Source organism: Myiozetetes cayanensis, unplaced genomic scaffold (genome assembly GCF_022539395.1).
Source record: "Myiozetetes cayanensis isolate MyiCay16 unplaced genomic scaffold, myiCay2020 scf5-8, whole genome shotgun sequence".
Lineage (NCBI taxonomy): Eukaryota > Metazoa > Chordata > Aves > Passeriformes > Tyrannidae > Myiozetetes > Myiozetetes cayanensis.
The window spans coordinates 116,254,350-116,277,475 of NW_026087742.1; the positions used below are offsets into that span (position 1 = coordinate 116,254,350).

General features: G+C 68.9%; 4 protein-coding genes across 5 annotated transcripts; 3 read left to right on the top strand and 1 right to left on the bottom strand.

The window, feature by feature from the left end:
- Positions 1-112: 112 nt before the first annotated feature.
- FHIP1B (FHF complex subunit HOOK interacting protein 1B) lies at positions 113-8,161 on the bottom strand. Its single transcript, XM_050332791.1, is given in 14 exon segments — positions 113-740; positions 1,359-1,521; positions 1,740-1,918; positions 1,990-2,793; positions 2,796-2,939; positions 3,383-3,555; positions 3,766-3,845; positions 4,219-4,386; positions 4,496-4,582; positions 4,654-4,812; positions 5,410-5,796; positions 6,215-6,457; positions 6,535-6,804; positions 8,132-8,161. Coding segments are annotated over 13 exon segments (3,006 nt in total). The 5' UTR covers positions 6,673-6,804; positions 8,132-8,161; the 3' UTR covers positions 113-459.
- Positions 8,162-10,239: 2,078 nt separating this feature from the next.
- CNGA4 (cyclic nucleotide gated channel subunit alpha 4) lies at positions 10,240-14,389 on the top strand. Its single transcript, XM_050332216.1, has 6 exons — positions 10,240-10,322; positions 10,682-10,792; positions 10,885-10,991; positions 11,748-12,740; positions 12,808-13,449; positions 14,142-14,389. Exons 1-6 carry the CDS (start codon positions 10,240-10,242, stop codon positions 14,387-14,389), a joined length of 2,184 nt encoding a protein of 727 aa, XP_050188173.1.
- Positions 14,390-14,432: 43 nt separating this feature from the next.
- Positions 14,433-18,412, top strand: CCKBR (cholecystokinin B receptor). 2 transcript variants are annotated; one of them, XM_050332830.1, is made up of 5 exons: positions 14,433-14,590; positions 15,570-15,821; positions 16,101-16,365; positions 16,433-16,560; positions 16,945-18,412. In XM_050332830.1, exons 1-5 carry the CDS (start codon positions 14,440-14,442, stop codon positions 17,460-17,462), a joined length of 1,314 nt encoding a protein of 437 aa, XP_050188787.1. In that variant the 5' UTR covers positions 14,433-14,439; the 3' UTR covers positions 17,463-18,412. The 2 variants fall into 2 exon arrangements, with proteins under 2 accessions (XP_050188787.1, XP_050188786.1); XM_050332829.1 differs by lacking the exon at positions 14,433-14,590 and having other exon boundaries at positions 14,911-15,821.
- A 129-nt stretch (positions 18,413-18,541) lies between these two features.
- On the top strand, positions 18,542-22,924 carry SMPD1 (sphingomyelin phosphodiesterase 1). The gene is given in 7 exon segments (XM_050332823.1): positions 18,542-18,819; positions 19,857-20,659; positions 21,252-21,423; positions 21,502-21,578; positions 22,164-22,309; positions 22,377-22,474; positions 22,477-22,924. Coding segments are annotated over 7 exon segments (1,854 nt in total). The 5' UTR covers positions 18,542-18,576; the 3' UTR covers positions 22,792-22,924.
- Positions 22,925-23,126: the final 202 nt, after the last annotated feature.

A 23,126-nucleotide genomic window follows, 5' to 3' on the forward strand; every position in this document is an offset into this window, starting at 1 on the left:
ATGTGGGGCATCTCAGGCCAGCAGCATGATGGGGGGCAGCCAGCTGTGTGTGGAGCCCCCAGTGTCCTGGCCAGCCCCCCCGGGCCCCGAAAGCACCACGGACAAGGCACGATGCCCTCGACCAGACCCTTTATTCTGAAGGGTTTTACACAGCACAGACACACACACACCCTCCCCATGCACGGCCTCCCCGCGCCCCCCCAGCCCCACACCCTGGGGGTTGCATAGAGAGCAGCTGGGTGGGCGCTGGGGACCCCCGGGGGGCCGAGGGGGGCAGAGCCAGCCCGCCCCGCACTCCCCCACCCCGCAAGCCCCGGGGACCCCCAGGGTCCTGCCCTGCCCCCCGGGGCACAAGGCTGGGGGCGGCCACTCGTGTCCAAAGCGCAGCCCGGCCTCGGCCCAGCTCCGCCCCAATAAATTAAAAAGGTCCGAGTCCGGGGTTAAAAAGGGGCCCGGGGGTCACTCCTCGGGGGGCTCGGTGAGGAAGGGGGAGGTGACGGCGTGGGCCTGGGCGATGGCCGCCAGCTCCTTGAGGAACTCGCTGAAGATGACGGCGCAGTACACGGCGTTGCGCACGCGCAGGGCCTCGCCGTGCCGCGCCGGGGGCGCCAGGGGGGGCAGGGGGTGCAGCCCCCCGTCCCGCAGCCCCTGCAGCGCCAGCTGTGCCGCGTGCCGCGCGCGCGTGGGGCTGTTGGCGTGGCGCAGCAGCAGCTCCCCCAGGGACGGCTTCCGGCTGCGGGCTGGGGGCACACAGGGGGTGGCATCCACGCCCTCGTCTGCCCCCAGACTCCCCCCAGCCACTGCAGAGACCCCACACCTCCCTCAGACTCACTCCCCACGGAAAGACCCCAGGCCTCCCCAGCTCCCGGCACAGACCCCAGACCCCCTGTTAACACACCCTGCAGACCCCAGCCCTCCCCACAGCACGTCATACCATGTGCAACCCTCAGCCCCTGGGCAGTGCAGGGGGCAGTCCCCAGCCCCTGCCTACAATCCATGCATCTCCCGGCCCCCCTCACCAGCCCACAGCCCCCCTGTGCTCTGCACAACACACTACACAGCCCACAGCCCCTGGGCAATGCACAGGGCAGCCCCCAGCCCTTAATGCACCCCTAGCCTCTTGTACAGCACAGTGTGCGGACCCCAGAATCCAGCCCTGCCCCCCAGCCCACCCCACAGCCTCCAATTCCCTGCACAGCCCCCACTGGTTTCACAGCCCCCAGCCCCCTGAGCACACCCAGCCCCTCACACAGCCCCCAGCCCACCCTGGACCCTCAGCCCCTCACTCAGCCCCCAGGTGCCCATGCACACCCAGCCCCTCCCACAGCCCCCAGCCCCCACCGAGGCTGTGCCCTCACCCAGGGTGTCAGGACGCCGCAGGGCAGGGGTAGCCCCAGGGCCCTCGGCCCAGTCCAGCCGTCCCCGGGCAATCAGGTACTTCTTGGCCTTGAAGAGCAGAGCTGGGAAATCCTCCTGGCTGGCGGCAAAGCTCTCAATCTTGTTCTTCACCGAGCCCAGCACCTGCAGGACCACAGGATGGAGGTGCCATAAAGGAAGAAGGGGTCCATGGCCATGGGGGATCCCTTTCCCTGTGGGGGAATAACAGCCATGTTCCCATGGCACATGGGGGCATGGGGCAGTGGTGGGCTGGGCAGTGCTGGGGGAACTCAACCGTCTTGGGGGCCTTTCCAACCCTGTCCCATGACTCAGTGAGGGCAGAGGGTCCCAGGGAGCCATACCTGGAGCAAGGACTTCACGCTCGGCTGGAAGACCATGTTGGTGTTCAGCAGGAAGGAGCGGAGCAGGGGCTGGGGGTAGCAGGCCAGCTGGGCCACCAGCCCCGTCAGCAGGAAGTTGACGTAGAGCGAGTTGTGGGGCATGTTCTCCAGCTTCCCGAAAAGCACCGACACGAAGGGGCCTGGGGACATGTAGGGTCAGATAGGGCCCTGCTGGCAGCCGAGACCCCCACCCCATCCCCCACAAGCCCACCTGTGAAGGGCTGGCTGGGGGGCGGCCCCACCACCCGCGGCGGGCTGGCCACCACCTGCGCCAGGGGGTCTGGGGGCCGCGGCAGCGCCCGCCCGGCACCCGCGTCTCCCTCGGGCAGAGCGGCGAAGCTGGCAAAGGCCTCCTCCTCCTCGCGGGACAGGGGCGGCTCGGGGGGCTCCGGGGGGGCGGCTGGGGGTCCCCCCACACCCCCGTTCCGCATCTCGGCCTCGATCTCACGCAGCTCCTCGGTGAAGGCCTCGATGGAGACGCCGGTGCCGGGGGGCTCGGTGGGAGCGCGGGCCAGCAGCTCCTCCAGCAGCGAGTCCACCGATGGCAGTGGCTCCCAGCCGGGGGGCTGCGCCTGGGGGGCCCCATTCAGAGCTCCCTCAACGCCCTCCCCCTCGCCCTGGGGGCTCCGACGGACCTTCTTCACCACCACGTCCCCCTCGGGCCGCCCCGGCTCGGCCGCTGCGTGTGCCCCGTTCACCAGCGTCCCCCCGTCCCGGGGCTCGGAGCCGGACCCCCCCACACCAGGTTCATCCCCCCCGAAGGGCCCCCCTGGCACCTCCCGCGCCCCCTCCTCGGGCAACCCCCGCTTCTTAGTCCGCGGGGTGGGGGGTCCCGGGGCCGCGCCAGGGGCTGTCAGGAGTCGGGCGGGGGGCCGGGGCGCGGGGTCCTCGCCGTCGTAGGGGGCCGACCAGGCGCGGCAGGCCCAGGCGCAGCGGTCGATGCTGCGCCGCGCGTCCCGCAGGTATTCCAGATAGTTCCTGTCCAGCTCTGCCACCTCGTCCCGGGCACTGCGCATGGGGAGCTGCCCGCAGGGGGGCCGGGGGAGCGGGGGGTGGCCGCCTCGGGAGGGGCTGCGCTCGCCTGGCGCATGAAGAAGGAGAGGCGGGACGGCGTGGAGGGCTTCGGTGCCGGAGGGGCATCTGCGCCGGGGCTGCCGTGGGCTGTGGGGGGAAGGGGGGTCAGCACCGAGCTGGGGGAAAGGGGGTCCGAGGGGAGGACACAAGCGTCAGCACGAAGCTGGGGGTTGGGTTTGAGGGGCCATAGGAATGGTGGGAAGGGGTTTAATGCCGGGAGAGGGAGGGGGTCTGAGGGGCCACAGGGATGGGCTCAGCTCTGAGCCTGGATAGGGATGGGGTCCCAGGTGCTGTGGGGATGGCATAGGGGCACTCAGCACTAGGACAGAGAGGGGGTCCCAGGGACTATGGGGACAACAAGAGAGCTCGGTGCCAGGATGGAATGGGAACAAAGTCTGAGGGGCCACAGGGACGGCACAGGGGCCTCAGTCTCGGGACAGGATAGGGTCTGAGGGGCCACAGAAAGCCTGGGAGGGGGTTCAGCATCAAGCCAGGATGGAGAGGGTGTGCGAGGGGCTGTGGTGCCATACCCCTGGCACGGGTGGGGGGCTCCTCATCCCGTTCAGGGGGTGGCGGGGGGCTCTCGGGGCGGCAGCAGCGCGGGATGAGTGACAGGAACTTGGCCGCCGTCTTCCCGTAGATGTCCAGGTCCCGCACCGCCCGCTTCTGGCTCAGCATCACGTGGCTGCAGGGCAGCAGGTACCTGGGAGCAGGGGGGCATGGAGGGGCTGCAGGGGTGGACACAGGGACGGGGACATCCCATGGGACCCCAGCCCCTTCACAGCTGGGTAACAACATGGCTGCCCCCCACCCATGTGTGCAGCTGGGAATGAAGCCCCAGGTCCCATCCCAGAGAAGCCCCTGGAATGGGGTGGCAGCAGGTGACTCCCCCAGTCCCTCCAGCCCCCGTTACCTGAGCACCAGCTGCAGCATCACGTCCTCGCAGTTGAGGCTGAGCAGGGTCCGGAACAGGCTCAGGGACACCATGCACAGCTGGGGACAGTGCAGGTGTCAGGGGGGCAGCGGGGCAGGGGGGCTGGGGATGGGAATGGGATGAGGATGTTGGGGAGAGGGATATTGGGAATGGAAGGGAAATGGGACAAACGTGCAATGGGGATGGAATGTAAATGGGACAAGGACGGGGATGATGGGGGGCCGTGGGGGCCACAAGGGCTCACATAAGAGTTGCTGTAGGTGCAGCCCACCAGCATGTAGAGATTGATGTATGTTGGGGATGGGAAGGGGATGTTGGGGGGCCATAGGGGGCTCACCTATGGAGTTGCTGTTGATGTGGCCCACCAGCGTGTCTGGGATGGGATGGGGGTGTTGGGGATGGGATGGGGGTGCTGGGGGCCACGGGGCTCACCCGGGAGTTGCTGTTGATGCGGCCCACCAGCGTGTCCAGGATGGTGGTGTTGTCGTGCCGGTGCAGCAGCACGAAGCGCAGGAAGGTTTTCAGCAGCGCCGTCTCGCTGACGCTGCGCAGGAACAGGTCCAGGTATGCCGTGCTGGCAATCATCTCCTCCACCGAGGTCTGTGGGACGTGCAGCATAAGATGGGCACTCTGAGGCCCTGCCCACTTGCATAGGCAGGGATATGGGCAGCAGACCCCCACCCTGTGCCTGCTGCTGGCAGTCCCTCACCTTGTGCAGCGCTGGCCCCATCACAGGCACGAGGAACCCGTTGTGGACGTAATCTACCAGTTGCTTCTGCACCAGTGGGTGGGCGACCTGCGGGGCCACAGGAAGGGTCAGGCAGCCCCCAACAGGCCTGGGAGCCCCCCACAGTCCCCTGGCCCCACCTGGATGACGGCATTGCAGAACTCAAGCGAGTTCATGAAGAGGACGAGAGAGGACACACCAATCCAGTCCTCGCGGCGCAGGAAGTGCCAGTCGTCCCCCCGCACCTCGATCTTGCGGGGCAGGGAGGAGTACAGGGCGCTCAGGCCCGTGGCCAGCACCTGGGGACACACCTGGGTACTCAGCTGCCCCGTGGCCCCTTGGACGTCCGGCCGCTGGACCCGATCAGCCTCCCCTGAACCCCAATCCCACAGGAACCTGCCCCCCTCCAGCCCTGCTTCAGGCAGGGCAGCTGGACTGGGCCTTGTGTCCCACCCTGGCCCCAGGGACTCCTTGTCCCCAGCCCAACACCGAGCCCTCCATCATCTCCAACCCATCATTCCCAAGCACTCCATCCCCAGGCCCCGTGTCACCTCCAAGCCCATCACTTGCAGACCCTCCATCATCCCCAGGTCCCTTGCCATCTCCCGAGTTCCCCATCATTCCCAGGCCCCCCATCCCCATGCTATCTCCAGGCCCCCATCACCCCCAAGCCCTCTATCCCAAAGCCTTCCATCACTCCCAAACTCTCCATCACCTCCAAGCCCCGCATTATTTCCAGACCCCCCACCATCTGTGGACCCCTCCCATAGCCAAGCCCCCCATCCTGGGCAGGACTCCTCCCTGCAGGCCTGTCCATGGCTCCTGCCCCAATGGCCCAACCCAGCCGTGTCCCAGCCCTGCCCCAGGGAGGGGAGGCCCCGCGGGCAGGTCCGTACCGGGCAGAAGTAGGAGTTGTCGGTGATGGACTGTGCCACGGCGCGGTTGCTGGCCGACATGGCCATGATGAGCAGCAGCGCGTCGCGCGCCTGCTGGCCCCGTGCGCCCTCGTGGTGGATAAAGGGGATGAGGAGTGAGAAGATGATGAGGTTGGCGGGGCCCTGGTCTGTGTGGCTGTGGAAGAAGAGCTCCAGGATGGCCGGCTCGCGGGCCACGGAGACGCAGAGCTGGTTGAGCAGCAGCACCAGGCTGTTCTCGAGCGGGGCCGAGGCGGGCTCGGCGCACACGCTGAGCAGGCGCAGCAGCGGCGTCAGCACCGCCTTGTGCCGCAGCAGCGGCTGCCGGGCCTGGCTGATCAACATCTCGTACAGCTTCAGCTGCTCCACCTGGGAACAGAGGCACAATCAGGGTGAGAAAGGCACTGAGACTCCTGGGTCCAGCTGCTCCCTCGGGGCTGCCCAGCCCACCACTGAGCCCTGTACCCAAGTGCCACAGCCAGACAGCTGTGAAATTCCCCCCGGGGTGGGGACTCCAGCCCTGCCCTGGGCCACCTGTGACAGGGCTGAACAGCCCTTTCCAAAAAGAATTTTCGCCAATATCACAGAATGATAGGACGTGACCTTAAAGCCCATCTAGTTCCAACCTAAATCCAACCTGAACTTCCTCAGGTGCAGCATCCAGCCCTTGGCCTGGCTGACCCTCACCACACCACCCTCACCCCTTGAATCCAGCCTGTCCTGGCCCCCTGCAAGCCCCCCACTCCCACAGACCCCCCCCCTGTGCCCTCCAGCCCCCATCACAGACCTTCCTCTCCTCGGTGAAGTCTCCCTGCAGGTGCCAGCACAGGAGCCGCTCCAGAAGGTTCTCAGCAGCCACAAAGTCCAGGATGGGCCCGCAGGCCATGTCCCCGTCCCCCTGGGACCTGTCGCCATCCCCCCGGGGCCGGTCCTCGGCCAGCAGGTTCAGCATCTGGTAGGTGTTGTTGCGGACAGCGCTGAGGTCGTCGGGGGCCGGTTTGCTCCCGTGCCGCTCCAGGATCCGCAGCACCTGCGTGAGGGGGCACTCAGCGGCGGGTGCCAGGGGCTGGGGGTGGCGGGTCCCCCCCACCCCTGCGCCCCGCTCACCTGCGCCCAGTGGTTCTTGAAGACCATGAGGCAGGTTTCAGGGTCGGCGGTGACGGGGGCCTGCAGGCTGGCGCTGCGGGGGGCTCGCTGCCCACCCGCCCGCGGGGTCAGCTTGCTCAGCCAGCTCATCCTCTCCATCGGCACGCGGGGCACGGCAGTCACGGGCAGCGCGGGGGGCCCCGGCTGCTCCGGCTGCGTCCTGGGACCGCCGTGAGGGTACAGGTGAGCGGGCGGGACACCAGGGTCCTCTCTCCATGCTGCTGCCAGTGGCTGCAGGGAGAGGGGCGGTCAGGGACCCCCCAGCACAGCTCTGCACCCAGCAGCAGGGAGGGAGGGAGGAGGGAAGGAAGGCAGGCAAGCTGGAGTGCCGGGAGCTGGGCCAGGGCAGGGAGGGCAAGTGTGCTGGAGCAGCAGTGGCTGGAAAACTCTGCATCCCAGCCCTGCTCACACCCAGCACTGGACTTTGAACCGGGAACTGGCCCAGTGTGGGTGTGAGGAGCACCCAGCACCCATCGGGACAGCTGGGACAGCTCCTACCCCCAGGCAGCAGCACCCACAGCTGGTGCGCCATGATGGTGCTGCCGGGGATATTTATAAGGTCCTGTGCCCTGGCACTGCCACCACAGGCATTGGCATGGGACTGGAAACTGAGTGGCCCCCGGGAAGCCTGGGGACATTGAGACACCAGGAGTCCCCCAGCAGCATGTGGGGAGAGCAGTGGCACCGAGAGCCAATGCCACAGCCCCTACATGGGGCTGAGGGAAGTGAAAACACCACTAAAGACACCCCAAACCACAGGAGGAGGAACGGGAAGTGGTCGGAGCCAGGGCAGTGGGACACGGCACAGGCGGGGCTGGCTATTTATACCGGCACAGTCGTTGTCCCATGTCCCACCCACACGCCAGGGCTCGTGTGCCTGCTAAAGTTAGACCTGCCGAATGCCGAGGCAGTGCCAGCGAGGGGCGCAGCACCACAGCCCTGCACAACCCCCTGCACGGACACAGAGCCAAAGGCCACAACGTGGCACACCAGGGACATCCCGGCACAGGGACCCGTCTGGCACACAGCGAGCCATGCCCATGGGCTGCTTCCACCACCCCCGTCCTGGCACCAATGCCCCCACACCCTGACCTGGCAGCTCCCACTGCATGTCAGGGAGGGGACACGGCCAGGACATGGCACGGGGCTGTCTCATCACACCGGTGACACTCCAGTGTCAATGGACCGGGCTGCAGCAAGGGTCTGGCAGCAGGGGAGTAGCAGGGACACTTGGGGCAGGGACAGCAGGGGCACGGCCACCACGGGCAGGGGGTTGTAGCCAGTGCTGGGGGGTATGGTGGTGGGCACCGGCCCCTCCGATGCACCCCGGGAGGGGGAGCACGGTGTGGGGGTCACCAGGGGTTTCACCGCGGGATGTCAGTGGTCCCGGTGAAGAGCTGTCCCACTCCGGGGCTGCTGTCCCCCAGTCTGCGGGAGGTGCTGCCCACCCCGGCACCCCCAGTCCCAGGGCCACGGTGATAGCGGGACCGGGAGTCCCCCAGACCCCGGGGTTACGCAGGACCGGGACCTCCCCATGTCCCGAGGCCGGGCCGCCTACCTGGGTCAAGGTCGCGGCGGTCCCGTCCCGTCAGCGCCGCATCTGGAGAGGGCAGAGGAGGCGTCGGACGCGGAGCCGGGACCCCCCGGAGCCCCCGCCGCTCCGGGCCCCCCCGGCACCGGGCCCCTGCCCCACGGCACCGCGACACACCCAGGCCCGGTCCCGCCGCGGCTCCCACGCCCCGGACACGGCCCGGCCCGACCCACCCAACCCGGTCCCACACGGCCAAGGGCGGGCGGCGGCCCGGGCGCCCCGGGACCGCGGCGGAAGCTCGGTCGGCCCGGCCGCGGTGCCCGCCCCGGCCACGGTGCCCGCGCTGCCGCCGTGCCCCAGGAGGGGTGTCCCGCTGGCGCTGTCCCGGCCGCGCCGAGCCCCCGGTCCGTCCCGTCCCGTCCCGTCCCGTGCCGCCGCTCACCGCCCACCCCCGCCGCGGGCCCCCGCGCCCGCCGCCATCTTCGCGCCGCGCCCGACGCACCGCGCTGGCCCCGCCCCCCGGCACGGCCCCGCCCACCACACCTTGGGGGCGCGGCCCGGTGTAGGGGGCGGGGACGGGCCGGGAGAACCGAGCGCTCATTGGCTGCGCCTCTAGGGGGCGGGGCTCGGGGAGCGTGGGAACTGAGGAAGGGGAACCCCTGAGCGGGCACCCCCGGAACCGAGTGACCCTTTATGGGCATCCCCGGGACCGAGTGACCCCCTATGGGCACCCCCGGGACCGAGTGACCCCGTATGGGCACCCCCGGGACCGAGTGACCCCCTATGGGCACCCCCGGAACCGAGTGACCCCTATGGGCACCCCCGGAACCGAGTGACCCCCTATGGGCACCCCCGGGACCGAGTGACCCTGTATGGGCATCCCCGGAACCGAGTGACCCCTATGGGCACCCCCGGGACCGAGTGACCCCCTATGGGCACCCCCGGGACCGAGTGACCCCTATGGGCACCCCCGGGACCGAGTGACCCTGTATGGGCACCTCCGGAACCGAGTGACCCCTATGGGCACCCCCGGGACCGAGTGACCCCGTATGGGCACCCCCGGGACCGAGTGACCCTGTATGGGCACCTCCGGAACCGAGTGACCCCCTATGGGCACCCCCGGAACCGAGTGACCCCGTATGGGCACCCCCGGGACCGAGTGACCCTGTATGGGCACCCCCGGAACCGAGTGATCCCGTATGGGCACCCCTGGAACCGAGTGACCCCATATGGGCACCCCCGGGACCGAGTGACCCTCTATGGGCACCTCCGGAACCGAGTGACCCCCTATGGGCACCCCCGGGACCGAGTGAGCCTGTATGGGCTCCTCTGGAACCGCGTGACCCCGTATGGGCATCCCCGGAACCGCGTGACTCTTTATGGGCACCCCTGGAACCGAGTGACCCCGTACGGGCACCCCTGGCACCGAGTGACCCTGCACCAGCACCCTCTGGAATGAGGCATCCCAAGAAACTGGGCACCCCCCTGAGGCGGGCATCGGGAACTGGGTACCCCAGTACCAGGCCCCTTGCAACCAAGTAACCCAGTACAGGCACCCCCTGTTACAACGTACCCCCAGAAACCTGGCACCCCCTGAGCTGCGAACCCAATACCTCTGTACTGGGAACCCTCTGTAACTGGGCACCCCTGTACCGTGTACCAGGAGCCCCTGCAGCGAGTAACCCCAGCACACTGCATCCCCAGAACTGGGCACCCCAGAATCGGGCACTCCCCTGAGCCAGGCACCGGGAACTGGATAACCAGGTATGGGGACCCCTTGGAACTGGACAATCCAGAACCAGGCACTCCTGTACCAGGACCCCTAGAACTGGGCACCCATCTATCAGATAACCTTGTACTGGGCACCCCGTGCAAGGTAACCCCGTACTAGGCACAGCTCTGGCACATGCACCAGTTACCGGGAGCTGCCACCAACTCTGCAGAGGGCACTGCCTGGCACCGGCCCCTGTCACTGGGGCCTGGCCTGGGCCCCAGCACACCTGGCCATGGCTCCATGCCCTGGCCTGCCCAGTGCACCTGGAACCGTGGCTGCCACAGCCCGGGCATCCCAGGGGGACCGTGGGTGCCCCAGGGACTCCCCGTTGCCAGGACGCGCCTGGTGCTGCAGGAGCCGCATGGCCGGGACTCCTCGAGGGACCGCGCCCAGGGCTGGGCACCGGCAGCAGCACCTGCCAGGTGCTGTGGTGCACAGGACCCAGTACGTGGGTGCACAGGACCCACTGGGTACCGGAACACACAGGACCCCCGTCGTGCAGGATGCAGGCCCTCAGCTCCCTCCTGTCCTGCCGCTGGGCCTGGCTCCGGCCGTGCGGCACCTCCAGACTCGTGGCCAGGGCTGAGGCTGGCACCAGCACCGGACATGCTGCAGGGTGAGCAGGGCAGGGCTGCCCACTGCAGGGCTGGGGTGGGGGCACTGCAGGGACCCCCTCCGTCCCACAGGTGCTGGGAGGTGGCTGAGCCCGAGAGCCCCTGGCAGCTGGGGGTGGGCACAGGGCAGCAGGGCCAGGGGTCCTGAGTGGCGATGGGGTGACACCAGGTCCTTCTGTGCACCTGCAGCACCGCCACTCCTCAGAGGTGGACCCTTGACCCTGCCGGGGACTGGCACTACTGGTGGATCAGCCTCATGGTGCTGCCCATCCTCTACAACTGGGTCGTCCTCATCCTCAGGTGCTGGGCAGGGGGTCAGGGTGGGAGTGTGGGGCATCCTGGCCCCCTAGGCCTTGTCTTGGTGACGCCCTGTGATGCCACCTGCACTGCAGGTGCTGCTTCCCTGAGGTGCAGGAGGCACATGCGGGGCTGTGGCGGGGCCTGGACGGGCTCAGTGATGCACTGTACCTGCTGGACATCGCTGTGCGCCTCCACACAGGTGTGTACGCACACTGACACGCAGGTATGTTACACACAGACACAGACAGAGACACAGGCATGTTACACACAGGCACAGAGACACGGGTGTGTTACACACAGGCACAGACAGAGACGCTGGCATGTTACACACAGGCACAGAGACACGGGTGTGTTACACATGTACACTATCACACAGGTGTGCACACAGACACATGGGTATGTTACACACAGAGACAGGTGTGTTACACACACTATCACACAGGTGTGTACACACACAGACACATGGGTGTGTTACACACAGACACAGGTGTGTTACAGACACACACAGGCATGTACACACGCGCACACACAGACGCACAGGTGTGTTACACACAGACACACGTAGAGGTGTGTACACGTGTGCACGCACAGACACACACATGCAGATGCACAGGTGTAACACACACACACAGACACAGGCATGCACACACAGGTGCACTCCCACTAGGCACAGCTGTTACCCAGCCCTGCACGAGGCAGATCTGGCTGGGCACTCTGGGGTCCCAGCACCCACTGATGACCCCTCAAACCCACAGCAGCCCAGGGGACCCCTAGTGACATCCCCCAGGGTGCCCATCCAGAGGTACTGGTCTCCAGGACCTTCCCACACCCCATGGCAGGCATCCACCTGCTCCCCACTGCCATCCCCTTCCATCAGAGGGACCCCCTGCAAAACCCCTACCCCTCAACTCTCCCGGGCACCCCCAGTGTCATGACCTGCCTGGTTGCCCCCCAGGTTTTCTGGAGGATGGCATCCTGGTGCAGGACATCAGCCGGATGCGGCGGCGCTACCTGTGCTCCTGGGCCTTCCTCTGGGATGTGGCATCTGTGCTGCCCACTGAGCTGCTCTGCTTGCTCCCGGGGGTCCCAGGGGTCCTGGGGGTGCCGGTGGCACGTGCCAACCGCTGCCTGCGGGCACCACGGCTCTTCGAGGCCTTCGACCGGTGCGAGACACACACGGGGCGGCCCAACGCCTTCCGCGTGGCCAAGCTGATGCTGTACCTTGTGCTGGGGATCCACTGGCACGGCTGCCTCTACTTTGCGCTGTCGGTGCGGCTGGGGCTGGGCACCGACCCCTGGGTGTGCCCCGCCTTTGCGCGCCCGCTGCGCCAATACCTGCACAGCTTCTACTTCTCCACGCTGGTCCTGGCCATGGTGGGTGACACACCGGAGCCACAGCACGAGGAGGAGTTCCTCTTCACCATGGCCGGCTTCCTGCTGGCCGTGCTGGGCTTCGCCACCATCACCGGCAGCATCAGCGCCGTCATCGCCAACCTCAGCGCAGCCGACGCTGCCTTCTACCCCGACGCGGGGCCGGTGCGGCGGTACCTGCGGGTGCATGGCGCGGGCGGGAGGCTGGTGGGGCGCGTGGCACGCTGGCACCAACACCTGCGCATGCAGCGCAAGCTGCCAGCGGAGCAGGCGGTGCTGCAGCACCTGCCGCGGGGGCTGCGGGCCGAGGTGGCAGCCAGCGTGCACCTGCCGGCCCTGCGGCGCGTGGGGCTGTTCCGCGGCTGGGGGCACGAGGTGCTGCGCCAGCTGGTGCTGCGCCTGCGTCCGCAGGTCTTCGGCCCCGGCGAGTTCGTGTGCCGGCGCGGTGACGTGGGCCGCGAGATGTACTTCGTCCGCGAGGGCCGGTTGGCCGTGGTGGCCGAGGACGGCATCACACAGCTGGCTGTGCTGGGCGAGGGGCTCTACTTCGGGGAAATCAGCCTCATCAACATCAAGGGTGAGCCCCGTGCCGCACCCCAACACCACCCTGCGGCCCCCCTGGCTCACGGCCCCCCACCCCACAGGGAACACGGCGGGGAACAGGCGCACGGCCAACATCCTGAGCATCGGCTACTCCGACCTGTTCTGCCTGGGCAAGGAGGACCTGGTCGAGGTGCTGGCCGAGTTCCCCCGTGCCCACGCTGCCATGGAAGCCAAGGGCCGGGAGCTGCTGCTGGGCATGGGCCGGCTGGACACGGGTGCCGAGGCAGCGGCGGTGGCAGCCGAGGCCGAGGCTGAGCGGCAGCTGCAGGGGCTGGAGGTGGCCCTGGAGGGGCTGCAGACACAGGCGGCCCGGCTGCTGGCACAGCTGGAGGCCAGCGCCCTGCGCATGGCCCTGCGCATTCAGCGCCTCGAGGGGCGGCTGCACCTGAGGCAGCTGCGGGACAAGGCAGCGGGGACGGCTGGGGCAGCAGGAACGGCCACACCACAGCAGCCAACCAGGACACAGGGTCCTGTTGGAGGACAGAGTCCTCCCAGGGCACAGGGTCCAACTGAGGTGCAGTGTCCCCTCAGGGCCCGTGGTCCTGTTGGGGACTGGGATCCCTCCAAGATGCAGGGTGCCCCCAAGGTACAGGGTCCTGGTCAGGGACCAAGTCCTGCTGGAGGATGGGGTCCCACCGGGGTGCAGGGTCCCTCCAAGGCCCAGAGTCCTCTCAGGGATCAAGGTCTGCCCAGGGCACAGGGTCCCCTAATGGCAGAAGGTCCCCTAATAGCAGAGAGTCGCAGTGGCGCACAAGGTCCCCCAAGGGCACAGGGTACCCTCACAGTGCAGGGTCCCCTCAGGGCACAGGGTCCTCCCAGGACACAGGGTTCCATTGGGGCACAGGTTCCCCCCAAAGCAGAGGGTCCTTCCATAGCACATGGACACCCTGGAGGACGGGGTCCCCAGAGAATGAAGGGTACCCCCATGGCACAGGGTCCTACTTGGTCACGGAGTCCCAGACGGGTGCAGGAACTGCCCGGGGCTCGGGGTTCCACCGGAGCTCGGGGTCCCGGGAGGGGTCGGGATGCGGGGGGACCAGTCCCGCGGCACTGAGACGTCACCTGGGGGGGACACAGCAGCGACAACCATTGCCGGGTGACACCAACAGCTGCTGCTACGGAACGGGGACCGGGACTGGGACGGGGAAGGGGCCGGCATGGGAACGGGTCGAAGTGGGGGAGCAGCGAGGTCCGGGCTGGGAACGAGCCGGTACCGGAGCCGGAAACAGCTCGGGACCCCCAGCTCGCCGGGCCGTCCCGGGGTCAGTCGCTGGGACACGGTGACAGCCCCACAGTGACAGGCACAGCGCTGACGGCCGCCGGCGCCGCAGGAGCGCTCCCGGCGAGCCCTGTGCGAACCCCCCGACCCGCCCAGGGCTCCGCCTGCAGCCCGGTACCCCCCGAGCCCCGCTTCCCGGACCCTCCGCGCCCCCTGCCGTCCCCCGGGTTCCCCCCGTTCCCGACTCCCCGCGCTCCCTCGCACCCCCGGGCTCCCCGCGCCGCCACCGCCCCCGCCCCCGGCCCCGGCCCGCCCCGTGCCGGGCACCGCCCCCGCTCATCCACCGGCGGCTCCGAGAGGAGCGGAGCGAAGCCTCGTCCCTCCCGGAGCCTGCCGGTGCCTGATCCTCCCGGTGCCTCCTGCCGGAGGTGGGGGCGGGGCGGGGGCCCTCGCCATGGATCCCCAGTCCCTCAACGAGTCGCTGCAGGAGCTGCTCTGCCGCGCCGGGAACGGCACCGGGAACGGCACCGGGAACGGCACCGGGACCAACAGCTCTGCCTGCGACCTCCTCCGCAGGGGCCTCCGCGGGCCCCCTGCGCCCAGAGGTGAGATGGGGGGGGAAGCAGAAGGGACACCCTGTGCCCTACCCTGCGCCTCCGGGCACCCCGCATCGTCCCGCCGTGCCGCCACGGTGTTCCTCGCCCTGCACCCCGGTGCCCCCGGTCCGTGCCGGTGCCGCACCCGTCCCCCGCCGTGTCCCCCATCACATCCTGCATGCCGGTCCCCGCGCCCCGGCCGGAGGCTCGGCGGCCCCGGCACTGGCCCCTGGTCCCGCTGGGGGTCCCGGAGGGGACACACCGGGCTGTGCCGGGGCAGCAGGAGGGCGGAGGGGACCTCGACAGGGGTGGCACAACCACCGCCCGCGCCCCCCGACGAGGCATTGACCCCCAACCCCTCCCCTCTGGCCAGCCGGGACCCTCAATCCCAACCCACCAACGGGGCTGGGACCCTCCAGTCCCATTGCCTGACTGGAACCCCCCACGCCACCGCCAGGGCTGGGGCTCCCAATGTCCCCCCTCGCCCGGCCGGGCTCCGCCAACCCCCGCTGTCACTCGGCTACCGGGACTGGACGTCCCCGGTCACGTCCCAACGCTGCCGACGAACCGAGAGCCCAGCTCCGGGGGAGGGTGGGCAGGATGGGGGCACTCGTGAAGCTCGGGGCCCCCCAGCCTCACGGACCAGATCCGGGGATCAGGGGGAGCACTCTGGTCCCACGGCGGCAGCCACACGGGGAGAACCGGGATGCTCAGCTGCCGGATCCCCACCGAGGCAGCCGGTCGCGCTGGAGCCCCGGTACTCCAGAGCCCGTACCTGTGACAGGGTGCCTCCGGGGTGCCCTGCGGGTGTCTTTGGGGTGCCACTGGGATGGCTGGTGTCGGCTCTGCACTGAGCCCCGTGGAGTCAGCCGGAGCCCCAGTGCCTGGACCTGTGCTGGGGTGCCTTCGGAGTGCCTCTGGGGTGCCATCGGGGTACGCTTAGGGTGCCTTCGGGGTGCCCTGGGGTCCCCAACGCGGCTGCCTGCAGAGCTGGACGTGGCGGTGCGCGTGGTGCTGTACACGCTGATCTTTGTGCTGAGCGTCGGGGGCAACACGCTGGTTGTGGCCGTGCTGGCTCTGAACCGGCGAATGCGCACCGTCACCAACTGCTTCCTGCTGTCCCTGGCGCTGAGCGACCTGCTCCTGGCACTGTGCTGCATGCCCTTCACCCTGCTGCCCGGCCTCATGGGCGCCTTCGTCTTCGGCGACACCGTCTGCAAGCTCGTCGCCTACCTCATGGGTACGGGAAGGGGGTGGGGGGATTGGGGATTGTCCTGCCTCATGGGTACGGGAGGGGGAGGGATTGGGGATTGTCCTGCCTCATGGGTACGGGGAGGGGGGGATTGTCCTGCCTCATGGGTACGGGAGGCGGGGGATTGTCCTGCCTCATGGGTACGGCAGGACACAGGGTAGGGCGGCTCATCACCTACCTCATGGGTACATGGGGTGCACCGTCGGCTGCAGGGGGTCACAGGGGGCTGTGGGATCATGCCGCACCCACTGACCCCACCGCCCACAGGAGTGTCAGTGGCCGTGTCCACCTTCAGCCTGGTGGCCATCGCCCTCGAGCGCTACAGTGCCATCTGCAACCCGCTGCAGTCGCGTGCCTGGCAGACACGGTCCCACGCCTGCCGCGTCATCGCTGGCACCTGGGCACTGGCGGCGCTGCTGATGCTGCCCTACGCCGTGTACAGCACCACGCGCCCCGCCGCCCCTCACGCCCCCCGCCCGCCCCCCGTGCAGTGCACGCACCTCTGGCCCAGCGAGCACATCCGGCAGGCCTGGTGAGTCGCAGGGGGTGCAGGGGCACGGGGGGAGAGGGGACAGTGAGTGACGGGCCTTATGTCCCAGGTACGTCCTGCTGCTCCTGGTCCTCTTCTTCATCCCGGGTGTGGTGATGACGGTGGCGTACGGGCTCATCTCCCGCGAGCTCTACCGTGGCATCCGCTTTGAGCTGCACGTCAAGGGGGAGGCGGCAGGTGAGGGGAAAGGATGGGGGTGACACTGGGGGTGATCCTGCCCCAGAATGAGAGGGAGGGTAGAACCCCCACCCCAGCTCTCCACAGCAGGGGATTCCCCGGGGACATCCCCTTTCCCGGGGACCTCCTTGTAGGATGTTCCCACAGCCTTGGGGTGCAGCGTGTCCCCAGGGTGCCACGGACGTGTCTGTGTCCCCTGCACTTTGTCCCACCCCCGAGAGGATGCTGCCATGGTGTTGGGGTGCCTCGGGTCCCCATGGTAGTGTGACCATAGCCCTGTTCCCCTAACGCCCCATCCCACCGCCCACAGGATGCTCCCGTGGTGCTGGGGTGCAGCCTGTCCCCCCAGTGCCATGGCCCTGACCACGCTCCCTCGCCCCACAGCCCAGCGTGGTGCCGGGGGGGACACAGCGCCCAGCTGTGATGAGGGGGACGGGTGCTACCTGCAGCTGTCGCGCCCGGGCGCGGCACTGGAGCTGCGGGCGCTGGGGGCGGATGCGCAGCAGGACCGGGCACGCGTCAACAGCTCAGGGGCCCAGCTGGCGGCCAAGCGGCGCGTGATCCGCATGCTGGTGGTCATCGTGGCCATGTTCTTCCTCTGCTGGCTGCCCATCTTCGCCGCCAACACCTGGCGCGCCTTTGCCCCGCGGGCGGCCCAGAGGGCGCTCTCGGGGACCCCCATCGCCTTCATCCACCTGCTGTCCTACACCTCGGCCTGCGCCAACCCCCTCATCTACTGCTTCATGAACCGCCGCTTCCGCAAGGCCTTCGGGGCCACCTGTGCGGGCTGGGGGTGCCGCCGGGCCTGCCCCCGCCGCCCCCCCGACGACGAGCCCCCCATGGCCAGTGCCTCGCTCTCCAAGTTCAGCTACACCACCGTCAGCAGCCTGGGCCCCCCCTGAGCCAGAACCCTGAGCTGGACCCCCTTGAGCCCCCTCAACACCAGTGCCTGGGGCCCCCTTGAGCCCCTACCCCATGAGCCCGCTCCTCCGTGAGCCCCCCGTGGCCAGAGCCTCACTCTCCAAGTTCAGCTACACCACCATCAGCAGCCTGGGTCCCCGTGAGCTGGGACCTGCCAGCCCCCTCACACCACTGCCTGGGGCCTCCCTGAGCCCAGCCGCCCTGAGCTGGACCTCCCCCAGCCGGACTCCCTCGAGCCAGACCCCCACCTCGCAATCCCCGAGCGCTGCCAGCACCTCCTGTGCCCCCCCCTCCCCGTGCCTCCCAGCTCAGGGCACTCCCAGACCCCCGCCCTCCCGGGACCCCCTCACCCACCAGCCCCACTCAGCCCCAGTACCCCAGTCCCCATCTGGGTAGGGGCGAAGGGCGGGGCAGGGGCACCCTCGGGGCTGGGCAGGATGGGTAGGGGGGAAGTTGAGGCGCCCCCAGCCCGGGGTCCCCCTGCGCCGCTCTCCAGCTCCAGTCACAATAAACTTGTCCTGTGCCACCTGTGCCACTGGTGCCCACCCGCGACAGCTGTGCCCTTCAGCGTCGCTGCTCCCACCACTCCCGTCCGGCCACCGCGGAGGCTCCGCGGGGCAGCCCCGGGCGCGGGACGGCGGGTTGGCACCGCGCAGGGCTCGGAGGGCGGCGGGCTGGGACCCTCCGCTGCGGGGACCCCCGAACCTGGCGACGGCACGACCAGCCTCGAGGGGCTGGGAGCCCCGGGTGCCGTGTGGCCCCACCGTCCTCCGGGGGTGACCCCACGGTCCCGGTGTCCCCTTCCCAGCCCCGGCTCGCCGAGGTGCCCCGGACTCCATGTCCCGTGACGCCCCGCGCTCAGCACAGGCCCCGCCCCCGTGTTTGTCCCCAGGTGGCCGCGCCCTCTCCCCGTGACTCCGCCGCCCATTGGCTGTTGGCCACGGCCACGCCCCCTTCGCTCTCGGCCGCCCCGCCTCTGGCGCAGGCCACGCCCCTTTCGCTCCCTGTGCCGCCTCTCTCGCCTGTGAATGGCGGGGCTGGCCCCGCCCCGTTCCGGCCCCGCCCCGTTCCGGCCCCGCCCCCTGTGGCTCGGCCATGGCTGCCGGGCTGCGGGCCCCGACGGGCTCGATGTCGCGGTTCCTGTCGCGGTCCCTGTCGCGGTCGCTGCCGCTGGCCCTGGCCGCGCTGGCGCTGCTGGCGCTGCCGGGGCCGGCGCAGGCGGGGCCGCTCTCCGATCCCGGGGAGCAGCTGGTGGCGGCGGCGCCGCGCTGGGGCTGGAGGAACGTGTCGTGCCCGGCCTGCCGGGTGCTGTTCGGGGCGCTGGACCTGGCGCTGCAGGTGGGCACGGGGGGACCTGGAGGCACCGGGACACGGGAGGCACCCGAGGGACACCGGGCGGGGCACGGGGATGGGAGGACATCGGGACATCAGGACACCAGGACGGGCGGAGCAAGGCGGCAGGGACGGGACAGGAGCGGGGACAGGGAATGGGACAGGACAGGGACAGGATCAGTTACAGGGACAGGACAGGCCGGGCCGGTACCTTGTGACGGGGTTGGGCCGGGGCAGGCCGGGGCAGGTCGGGGCTTGTGACGGGCACGAGATCGGGACAGAAACGGGGACAGGGACAGGGACGGGCGGAGACCAGGAGAGTGACAGGCTGGGACAGGAACGGGGACAGGGACGGGCGGGGCCAGGCCAGGGGCTCTGCCTGGGGGAACGGGGACGGACAGGACAGTGACTGGCTGGGACAGTGATGGGCTGGGATAGGGACGGGAACAGGGACTGAGACAATCTAGGACGGGCCGGCAGCATCATTCACGGACAGGGATGGGAGGTAATGGGGGCAGACAGAGACAGGGATAGGCTGGGGTTGGTGGGGTACGGGGAACCCGTGTCCTTCCCCGGGAGGGAACCGGGCTGGCAGACAGAGGGGACAGAGAGGATGGGGGGCCGTGTGGGTCCCCTCTTACCTCGGGACACCCAGCTGAGGGCTGGGGGTGGCCAGTGGGTGTGGGACAGTGACAGCAGCCAGGGATCAGGGTGTGGGGTCCGTCCCGGAGAACTGGTGGGTGCAGGGCAGTGAGGACAGATGGGAGGCAGTGTGTTAGGGTTGTGGCCGGTGGGTATGGGGCAGTGAGGACAGTGAGGGATTTGGGGTGCTATGGCCATCCCGGGGAACTGGTGGGTGCGGGGCAGCGAGTCTGGCCATGGAACAGGGAGCCACGTCTATGCTGGTGCAGGGCTGGCAGGCATGGAGCAGCGATGGCAGCTGGGGTTTGGGGTGCATGGTCTGTCCTGGGAGGCTGTTGGGCATGGGCAGCAGGGACACCCATGTTTTGGGGAGCCGTGTCCATCCCGTTGTCCCCCTGCAGCTGGAGCCGAATGTGGCGCGTGTGGGGCGCGTGGCGTCGCGGCTGTGCCAGGACCTGCGGCTGGCGCGGCCACCCGTGTGCCAGCAGGCCGTGCAGCTGTTCCAGCGTGACGTGGTGGCGGCCTGGGCGCGCTCGGTGCTGCGCCCGCCCGAGGCCTGCGGGCTGCTGCTGGGCCCCCGCTGCGGCCACTGGGACATCCTGGGTTCCTGGAACCTGTCCCTGCCTGCCACCCCGAAGCCGCCGGTGCGGCCCCCGAAGCCGCCACCGCCCGGTGCGCCCACCGCCCACATCCTGTTCCTCACCGACCTGCACTGGGACCGCCGGTACACGCCGGGCAGCGCTGCCGCCTGCCCCGACCCGCTGTGCTGCCGCGGGGCCCCCCGCGATGGACCGGGGGCCGCGGGGTTCTGGGGCACCTACGGCAAGTGCGACCTGCCCCTGCACACCATCGACGCGCTGCTGGCACAGCTCCCCAACGCCAGCAGCCACACCGGCGACGGCGGCACCAGTAACGGCACCTCGGGGTTCGCGGCCGCGTACTGGACCGGGGACATCCCCGCGCACGATGTGTGGCAGCAGAGCCGCGGGGACCAGCTGCGGGCGCTGCGTACGGTGACGGCCCTGCTGCGCGCCCGCCTCGGGGGGCTGCGCGTCTTCCCAGCCGTGGGCAACCACGAGGCCACCCCGGTGAACGCCTTCCCCCCGCCCTACGTGCGCGGGAACCAGTCAGCCGCCTGGCTCTACGACGCCATGGCCGAGGCCTGGCAGGGCTGGCTGCCTCCCGCTGCCCTGCACACCCTGCGGTGGGCACGGCGGGCAGGGGGTTGGGGTACTGGGGAGCAGGGGGCGCAGGGCTGGGGGTGCAGGGATGGGGGCTCTGGGCTATCAGGGAGAGGGGTTTGGGGTAATAGGGCTGGGGGGGGTTCTGCAATGGAGGGAGCGATGGAGGGGCCTGGGCTAGCAGGGGGCTTGGGGCTTGTGGGGGGCTCTGGGCTACAGGGGCTCAGGGCTAGGGGCAGTGGGGGCTTCAGGTTAGCAGGGACTTGGGGTCTTGGAGGGCTGTGGTTTTCTCAGGTTCATGGTGCCAGATTGGAGGGGTGTCTCTCTCAATAGAGGAGGTGCAAGCAGAGGGTCATGGCTGGTTGGGGTGCAGGGAGCTGCTGGCAGGACAAGGACAAAGGGGGCTCCAACTGAGGGGGGCAGGGGGCTGTGGGCAGAGGGGGTGGGTGTCGAGGTCCATGGGTTGGGGGGCACAGCACTAACTCCCTCTTTTCCCACAGGGCTGGTAGGTTCTATGCAGGTTGGGGTAGGGGGTCCATGGGTGAGGGAGGGTCTGTGAGATAGTTGTGGGGTCTGTGGGGCAGGGGCACAGGACTGACCCCTGTTTCCCTGCAGGGCTGGTGGGTTCTACACGGCACAGGTCTGGCCTGGGCTGCGCCTCGTCTCCCTCAACATGAACTTCTGCTCCCAGGCCAACTTCTGGCTCCTCATCAACGCCACCGACCCCGCGGGGCAGCTCCAGTGGCTCATGGGGGTTCTGGCAGATGCTGAGCGTGATGGGGAGAAGGTGAGGGGGGAATTCTGGGGGAAGACTGGGGGGCTTGGGGGTCCTGGGCACCCCCAAGCCCTAGCTCCCTGCCCCCAGGTGCATATCATCGGGCACATCCCCCCAGCCCACTGCCTGCGCAGCTGGAGTTGGAACTACTATCGCATCGTCAGCAGGTCAGTGCCCACACATACCCTTTGCCCAGACCCCCCACTGAGTGCCAGACCCCTCTCTGTGCCACACACTCCCAGCTTGGACCCCTGGCCCTGACCCCCACACTGTGCCAGACCCCTGCCCCTGTGCCCCGCTCCACATGCCAGACCCCACACTGCACCCTGGACTCCAGCCCCATGTGCTGAACCCCTGCCCTGCACACCAGACTCCTGCCTCACATCCTGGATGCCTACACCAGACCCTCACCCCATGCCCTGGACCTCCCCTCCATGAGCCAGACCCCTCCCCACTTGCCCTAGACCCCCATTCCATGTAGCAAAGGACCAAAGGCCCTTCCCCACATGCCAGAGCCCCACCTCATGTATCCTGGACCCCCATTCCACACACTGGACGCCCTAGGGGTGGCATCAGCATGGGAGTTGGGTGGGGGGTGGTGCTGGAGCACCCAAGGTTGGGACCCTGAATCTGCCTGTGCCAGCCAGAGCCATGACAGGGGCTCTGTGAGCAGCCAGGCCTGGCTCGGGTTGGGGGCCCAGGGCAGGGGGCTGTGGGTCTGGATGCTGCCCCACCTCTTGCCACTATGGCAGGTTCGAGGGCACCATCGCGGCACAGTTCTTCGGGCACACGCACCTGGACGAGTTCGAGCTGTTCTACGATGAGGAGACACTGTCACGCCCCGTCTCCATCGCCTTCGTGGCACCGAGCGTCACCACCTACATCAACCTCAATCCCGGTGCGCCCCAATCCTGCTGTGGGTCCCCCCACCCCCAGCCCTGGCGCTGACGGTCCCTCCCCCGCAGGGTACCGTGTGTACGAGGTGGCCGCTTCCTACCCCGGGAGCTCCCACGCGGTGCTGGACCACGAGACCTTCATCCTGAACCTGACGGAGGCCAACGCGGCCCCCCCGGGGACGCCCCGCGCTGGCAGCGGCTCTACAGCGCGCGCGAGGCCTACGGGCTGCCCACGGCCTTCCCGGCCGACTGGGACCTGCTGGTGCGGCGGCTGCAGGACGACGAGCGACTCTTCCAGCGCTTCTGGTTCCATCTGCACAAGGGGCACCCCCCCCGCGAGCCCTGCGGGGGCCCCTGCAAGGCTGCCCTGCTCTGCGCCCTGCGCTCCGGCCGTGCCGCCGACCCCGCGCTCTGCCGGCCCCTGCGCCCAGCTCTGCCCTTCCCACGCGTCCAGGAGCTCTGGCGACAGCGGCAGCTCTGCTGACGTGGTAACCCTGGGAGCGGGACTGGGACACGCTTACACTAGGAGTGGGGTTGGAGTCAGCACATGGTTGCACTGGGAGTGGGGCCGGGAGTGGGGTTGGCACATAGCCGTGCCAGGACTGAGGTTCGGGACTGGCACGTGGTCCTCACATCTCACCAGATGGACAATAAAGGCACAATGGACCCCATCACCCCTCCTCATCCTCATCCATCAGAATTGGGATTGGAATCAGGATCAGCACACAGTCCTCTTGTTCCCATCACCCAGCCAATACAGGTGTGATGGACCCCATTGCCCTTCATCTTCCTCATCCCAGTCCTCACCCAACAACACCC

Excerpts from the sequence above, each read along its gene's own strand:
- CCKBR (XM_050332829.1), top strand. The coding sequence starts at position 15,053 with ATGTCCCCCCTCGCCCGGCCGGGCTCCGCCAACCCCCGCTGTCACTCG. Across the intron at positions 15,822-16,100 it reads GCTCGTCGCCTACCTCATGG|GAGTGTCAGTGGCCGTGTCC; the intron begins GTACGGGAAGGG and ends CACCGCCCACAG. Across the intron at positions 16,561-16,944 it reads CGTCAAGGGGGAGGCGGCAG|CCCAGCGTGGTGCCGGGGGG; the intron begins GTGAGGGGAAAG and ends CTCGCCCCACAG.
- CNGA4 (XM_050332216.1), top strand. The coding sequence starts at position 10,240 with ATGGCCGGGACTCCTCGAGGGACCGCGCCCAGGGCTGGGCACCGGCAG. Across the intron at positions 12,741-12,807 it reads CAGCCTCATCAACATCAAGG|GGAACACGGCGGGGAACAGG; the intron begins GTGAGCCCCGTG and ends CCCACCCCACAG. Across the intron at positions 13,450-14,141 it reads GAGTCCTCTCAGGGATCAAG|GGCTCCGCCTGCAGCCCGGT; the intron begins GTCTGCCCAGGG and ends CGACCCGCCCAG.